Source organism: Glossina fuscipes, unplaced genomic scaffold (assembly GCF_014805625.2).
Source record: "Glossina fuscipes isolate IAEA_lab_2018 unplaced genomic scaffold, Yale_Gfus_2 109, whole genome shotgun sequence".
Taxonomy (NCBI): domain Eukaryota; kingdom Metazoa; phylum Arthropoda; class Insecta; order Diptera; family Glossinidae; genus Glossina; species Glossina fuscipes.
In genome coordinates this window covers 2218218-2224918 of record NW_023998452.1, presented here as the reverse complement: position 1 = coordinate 2224918, position 6701 = coordinate 2218218, and the positions used below count along the sequence as shown (strand labels likewise).

Below are 6701 nucleotides of genomic sequence, written 5' to 3'. Positions count from 1 at the left end.
ACTCGTCATTAAGCCCCCAAAAGGCGTTGTCCTGCAGATGAATTAGTTGTTAACGTTGTGTGCGATTAGTTGATATTGCAATGTTCAGCGAGATCTCTAAGTTTGCAAAGAAAGTTAACATTCTTGTATAGGTAAAGACGACCTTCTTCTACGTCTCCTGCTTACAAAACACATTGTGTCGCACGTCTTAGTTCTCCTAACCAACCGAAGTATGCAACCTGTATGCTGTACATTGCTTCTTTTACTGTGCTTCATAACCAATTGTTTTTGTGTTTCTTTGCATGCTCACGTAATGATAAAATTATTGAAAACCTCCTACCTTTTTCAACATACATCAACCAAGTGCCGATTTATTCCACTTTTTTCAATCCCTTTATAATGTTTCCTTTACAAATGATTTAACCAAAGAAACTGTAGTAGACTTAACGTCTGACATCCCGCACAGCCTGTGTTGCATATTAAAATATCGTACTCGGTAAAACCATTTTGTACCCGTACAATGTTATGCATCTGATTTTACCGTTCCAGACTAGTTGATTAGAAGTTTGAAATATTTTAGGATATATGGCAGCAACAGGATATCATAAGTTTTATGATTAATGTCAATAAATGATTGTAAATTTTATTTCAAAGCATTTCATAAATTGTCGGGATCAGAACGGACTTGGCCTAACTGCTACTTAGATAAGAGGAGCTTAGCACAATTATTGCTATCTTCACCAAAAGAATATCCGCACCACCTTAGAGGTAAAGTGTGGGCGCCGTGCCAATTATTTTGAATGGCTGGCTCCCCTGTAGGCCTACACCATTATAAACTTTCGATTCTACAAAGTCTTTTTCAGATTAACAGCTGAATTAAGTTCGTACCCTGAGCCGATAGCCTGTGTTGCTAGTGCTCAATGTCTTTTTTTAGTCTAAGAATTCATTTCATTAGTCTAAAATTAAAATAATAATAATAATAATAATAAGTTCGTACCAGTTGAATTTGAAAATTCTTTAGGCACACTTCTATGTTTGAAAATAAATTCGCGATTATAAAATTTCTTAATTTCTTTTAAGTTATACTTGGTGTTGCGACAACCGCGAATAAACAAGCACATGGTTATCAGTAATAAGACACTTTTGGCAACTCTGCCCTTGTGGATTTCTTTTAGCTTATTTCAGCGCTTTTTTGTCATCGAAAGTACTTTAGAGTGTGTACGCTAACAACTCTGCACTTAGAAAGTGAAGAGAAGTGACAAAACATTTCCATAACAAGAACTAAAAAGAAATAAGGAAGAACGTGTAAAATAAAGAATAGAAATATATAATTATTCGTGCAATAAGTTTCATTTAAATTAATTAATAAAAATATATATATATATATCTATATGTGTATACACATATATACATTTATATAGATGTGAAGGCTTGCATAATTGAAAGTGAAAAGGTCAAAAATATAAATGACTGTGCCCGAAAAACAAAAACATTAACAAAAAAACATATAAATTTAGAAAAAAGTAAAAAGTGAGAAATTAAAGGGAATAATTTTATCTGGATTTGTGTAACTCGAAATAAATCTCTTCATAAGGTAGACCACTTTTATTTGTTGAATAATAATAAGAGGAAGTTGGCGTTACAGTGGTTGCGTATGTGTAGACACAGTCTCTTACATATGTGTGTCATATTTTAGCTATGATTTCCAAATACTCACTTAGGTAGATGATCAGCGCAGCACCTCCGCCCAAAAATGTCAACAAAAAGAATAACTTTTTTTTTTACAAAGGTGACAATTATTTACCAGCTTTAATTTCGAACACCTAAGAAAGGTAACAGGCATGTGGTTTTTTTAATAGAAAGCGTATTGCTTGTTGCACAATTAAATTTAATTCATTATTCATTCATAAGTGCTTTATAGAAGCGAAGCGTGGAAACAAATCAATTGTTGTTTAGTTGTTTTTGCTTAATCTTCATACATCATTCAATTAGATCAAGTTCGACTTTTGTGTTTCATTACATTTATAGTCTTAATCAAGGGAAGTGTTCAAGTTTTCAAATCGACGAATTTTAATATCAAATAAGAAGGATTTAAGAAACTTTATTTAAAAAATTACTTTAATCTTTTTTATATTGCTGAGAGATCTTCGAACTGGCAAAGTAACTTGCATTCTTTTTTTGTTTTAAATTCCTGAGCCGATATAGAAGATGAATATATTCTCTCTTCTTCAATGCTACAACGACAATATTAATATTTTGCACCTGAATAATTGTCTCGGTTTCTAGAAAATTTACATCAAAATCCATTTATAAATAAAAATGTTTGTCTTTTCTTCTTAAGAATTCATTTCTTCATATTACGTTATAGTAAATCTATTTTTACTAATTTCGTGTGTATCTGCATCTACTCATGATATGTTATTTCAACTACTTCAAAAATATTGATATATCAAGTATCAATTCCATTCATAATTCATTAAGAGAAAGCAGATAAAACAAAATCCATGCGTAAATATATAAGATTCATCTTCAACTCTACGTACGTACGTACGTACGTGGTAAACATATTCAGTCCAATGCAAGATATAATATATTTAGATAATTTTTATCATCATGTTGCATTTGTTTCGTCATTCCATTTGATGATTTATATACATTCTTGATTAACGTCTGTTTATCAGAACTACTACAGCTCTACACATGTATGAGTGCAGACGGTATAGGCAATTAAAGCTAGAAGAGCACAAAAGACAGCGAAATAATTGAGAGATACATGTTACGCACGAAAGTCATTCCTCTGAAATATAAATTAAGTTAAATTAATTAATGATTTTGGATTTTTCTCGAGTAGCTCGTAAGAATTAAATCTTTCGAATATTTCGAACCACAATTATGATAAACCATATAATGTATTTTTTGAAACATTTTCTTTTCAGATGTCGACAGGCAGACCTATTAAATGTGTTGTTGTCGGTGACGGTACTGTTGGCAAGACGTGCATGTTAATTTCATACACCACAGACAGTTTTCCTGGAGAATATGTGCCTACAGTGTAAGCGGCATAAAACAATTTTTGTTTTGAATTTTTATTCATCTCTCCTCATATGTTTTACAGATTTGACAATTATTCAGCGCCTATGCAAGTAGATACAATACAGGTTTCCCTGGGTTTATGGGACACGGCTGGACAAGAGGATTACGATAGATTACGTCCTTTGTCATATCCTCAAACCGATGTATTCCTGATATGTTTTTCTGTAGCTAGTCCGTCGTCATTTGAAAATGTGACCTCAAAATGGTATCCCGAAATTAAACATCACTGCCCAGATGCGCCCATCATTTTAGTAGGTATGTATTGGTTTTTTTTCTACTTTTTACTTGCTATTCACGTGTATATAGTTTATCGTTGCGGTTATGCGGTTGAACATATGATAAGACCCTTATATTATATATGGTTAGGATGTAAGGAATATATTGGATTTGTACTTCCGTTTGAAACATGTAAACGAGCACATCAGAAAGCATATAAGTTATATTATAGGTAGAATGGTAGCAAAAATTAAGATAGAAAGTTGAAAGTTTGCATATCGAACGAAAAGTAGTAACTTATGATCTATATAAGAAAAAACATCACCATTTGCCAAAAATGGCAAAAATTTGAACAGGCCATCGTCAAGGTCCCCTAGCTTTTTTCAATTAGTAAAACATCTTGTTTTAAGCTGCAAAGCTAATATAAACCTCCCTTTATTAGTAATAACATATAGTATATATATATATATATATCTTATGTTAGTAATAACAATCAAATTCAGTCTTTAATTAATCTGCTAATGCTTTATTACTACAGGTACTAAAATCGATTTACGAGAAGACCGTGAAACCTTAAGTGCTTTGGGTGAACAAGGTTTAGCTCCTTTAAAACGTGAACAAGGCCAGAAGTTAGCAAATAAGATTAGAGCTGTTAAGTACATGGAATGTTCTGCACTTACGCAAAGAGGTCTTAAACAAGTAAGCATTGGATTAAAAGTGACATGTAATGAATGAATAAATGAATGAATAGTAATTTCTGTTTTTTGTCATTAGGTGTTCGAAGAGGCGGTGCGAGCCGTTTTAAGACCAGAACCTCAAAAACGACGCCAACGAAAGTGTATAGTAATGTAAATATATATGTGTATGTGTCTGTAAGCGTGTCACATTATTCTTTAGTCTTTTCCATCCTCCTCCTACACTATATGTGAGTGTATGTACGTATTTTTTATAGAACAGAAAAAAACGAATCAGATGTAATCCATCATCATCAGCACTACCCTTTACAAATTTAATTATGATTTTCGAAAATACATGTATACATAAACGTGTTTTAAAATAGTAAGAGCAAAATGAAACCAATTCGGTTTTACCGAATGATGAATACCTACCACCTGCATATACTATTACTATACGTTTAGATTTTGTCCGGATATACTTACGTACATACTCAATGCTTAATAGTTTGTTTTTCAATAATGGCAACCATATGAGATTAAAAGCACTTTAATAAATTTATTCTTCCTCAGCCCCTGATTAACTCTGGTTCTTTCCCCGAGTTACGTATATGCTATTGACAGTGGTGGTGGGTGAGGAAAACTACAAATAAGCAAAACGCTAACTAATCAAAACTACTTTACCTCGTCATAATTTATGCTTGGTTTTCTTCTTCACTCTTTTCTCCTGGAATCATAATTTCTTCTAACCGTTTCATTTTAATTATCATTATTTATATCACATATATAATTTTGTTTGTTGACTGAAAAATAGTGCAGTGCTATGTTTATTTCATAAAATTTTTAAGTTGGAAAGCCCTTCAAATAAGGTTCAATAAATTTAAATCGAAATTCGTAAACTCAGATTTAGAGTTATTACCTTTTTGTGTTCTCCACATAAACGTACAAAATTTGATTGAAAACTTGTATAATTAATGAAAAAATGTTATTTAGAAAAATTCATATTTATTTTGATCTGAATCGTTTAGTACTCATCGCCTAACTCATTGTACCCGAAGTAATTGATCGTTTTCCCAGATTACCATTTAAGCGAAAAAATCCATATCTTAGTGTGGATGCGTATTAAATGAACGTTTTGACTAACTTGACTGAGGTTGAGTTGAATTCTTCTTAGTGGATGATCTTTTTGTTTTTATTATTCAAACTTAGTTCGAATTATCGCATTTTTATAGCCACCGGCGATGGGTGTTTATTATCTTTGTTTTTCACCTTACACATCGGGAAACTTTGATCTAATCTCGTTTCATATCTTACATAGCTTTATTAATGTCACATTTTCAATATCGATTTATTCGTGTTTACCTATTCGCCACTTTGGCGTTGTTGGGATTACTAGATCGTAGAAAGTGCAGGAAAACATTACTGCCTTATAGAATTTCAACTGATCACTCAGTGCAGTGATTACTCAAAACTCTCGCAAAGTCATTTCGTTTTTCTTGATCAAAATGAAAGACGAATTCCTTATGGCGCATAAATCCATTATTATGAACGGTCGAAATCGATAAGTGTACTCTCTCGACGATCTTTTGAATTGTTATTCGCCGGTTTACTTAAGTTGATCCCGTCATTTTCTCTCGATCAGATTGAAATGACCTTCTAGAGCATGATAAATCTTCCACATAAAAGTTGGCAGAAGGAAAGCTATAAGCTGATAAGACATCAAAGAGACAAGCCTTATAGTAGGTAATGAATATACGGGTCAAGTGTCAACTTGACTGTGAACAAAATGCAATTATGCAAAAGATGCAATTCGTAAAGACGAAATGACTTTCCGAACAGGCCAATAATTTACTTGCGAACTTTAGTCATGGAATAGTCACGAATACATATACATTGTATTGAATGAAATTCCTAAATTACTATGTTGTCGTCGGGCGTGGTAAAAGCGAAACGGAGCGCTTTCTACAATTTTTTTTTTGTGTTTTTCCGAAATCGAGGAACAGAGATGAGTGAGTACTTTATGATTCACATCAATAAATTGATAAATTGAAATTGCAAAGTTGCGAAAGAGAAAAAGCTTATCTAGTCAATTTAAGGCGTTTGGTGGGAAATGTATGTGAAAAGTACTAAAATTTACATTAGAAAATTAAAAAGCAAAATTATTCTTTTGCTTATTTTCGGTTTATGAAAATTGGAGCCTCGCGAACAATTAGAATTTATATGCATATCAGAGAAAAGAAAAGGATTTTGTTTCCAAATTAAATTTTTCAAATTCTTTTCCTTTTCATGAAAACGGAATTAACGGAAAGCAAAAAATGCACAAAACATTTTATAATCAATAAAAATACAACTTTTTATGTATTTATAAATAAAATGTAATAAATAGCGCAACACATAAAGAATTTTTTTTTTTTTTTCTTTTATAAAAATGAATATTAAAAGTAACAGAATCAATATTCTCGAAAATAATTAAGAAATTTCATATCCACACACATTTGTGAATAATACTAATTACGGCAGCTGAATTAGAAAACAGATTATAATTAATTGAAAGGGACATAGTATACGTACGTGCTGTACGTATTTTTCATTTTTTTTTTTTTTTTTTTTTCTATAAGAATTGAAAAAATTCAGTTACTAGCTTAAAAAGTGTGTGTGCGTGTGTGTGTGTGTTTAACTAATGCATAATCATTTCTTTTATTTTTATATTAGTATTTATTTAAATTTTTATAACATATT

General features: G+C 31.5%; 1 protein-coding gene across 2 annotated transcripts; it reads left to right on the top strand.

Moving 5' to 3' along the window:
* Positions 1-1350: 1350 nt before the first annotated feature.
* LOC119638763 (ras-related C3 botulinum toxin substrate 1) lies at positions 1351-6347 on the top strand. Of its 2 annotated transcripts, none has more exons than XM_038035753.1 (5): positions 1351-1573; positions 2916-3031; positions 3095-3327; positions 3827-3987; positions 4063-6347. In XM_038035753.1, exons 2-5 carry the CDS (start codon positions 2916-2918, stop codon positions 4138-4140), a joined length of 588 nt encoding a protein of 195 aa, XP_037891681.1. In that variant the 5' UTR covers positions 1351-1573; the 3' UTR covers positions 4141-6347. The 2 variants fall into 2 exon arrangements, with proteins under 2 accessions (XP_037891681.1, XP_037891682.1); XM_038035754.1 differs by lacking the exon at positions 1351-1573 and adding an exon at positions 1598-1811.
* The last annotated feature ends 354 nt before the right edge of the window (positions 6348-6701 follow it).

Excerpts from the sequence above, each read along its gene's own strand:
- LOC119638763 (XM_038035753.1), top strand. The coding sequence starts at position 2,916 with ATGTCGACAGGCAGACCTATTAAATGTGTTGTTGTCGGTGACGGTACT. Across the intron at positions 3,328-3,826 it reads TGCGCCCATCATTTTAGTAG|GTACTAAAATCGATTTACGA; the intron begins GTATGTATTGGT and ends TTATTACTACAG. Across the intron at positions 3,988-4,062 it reads CGCAAAGAGGTCTTAAACAA|GTGTTCGAAGAGGCGGTGCG; the intron begins GTAAGCATTGGA and ends TTTTGTCATTAG.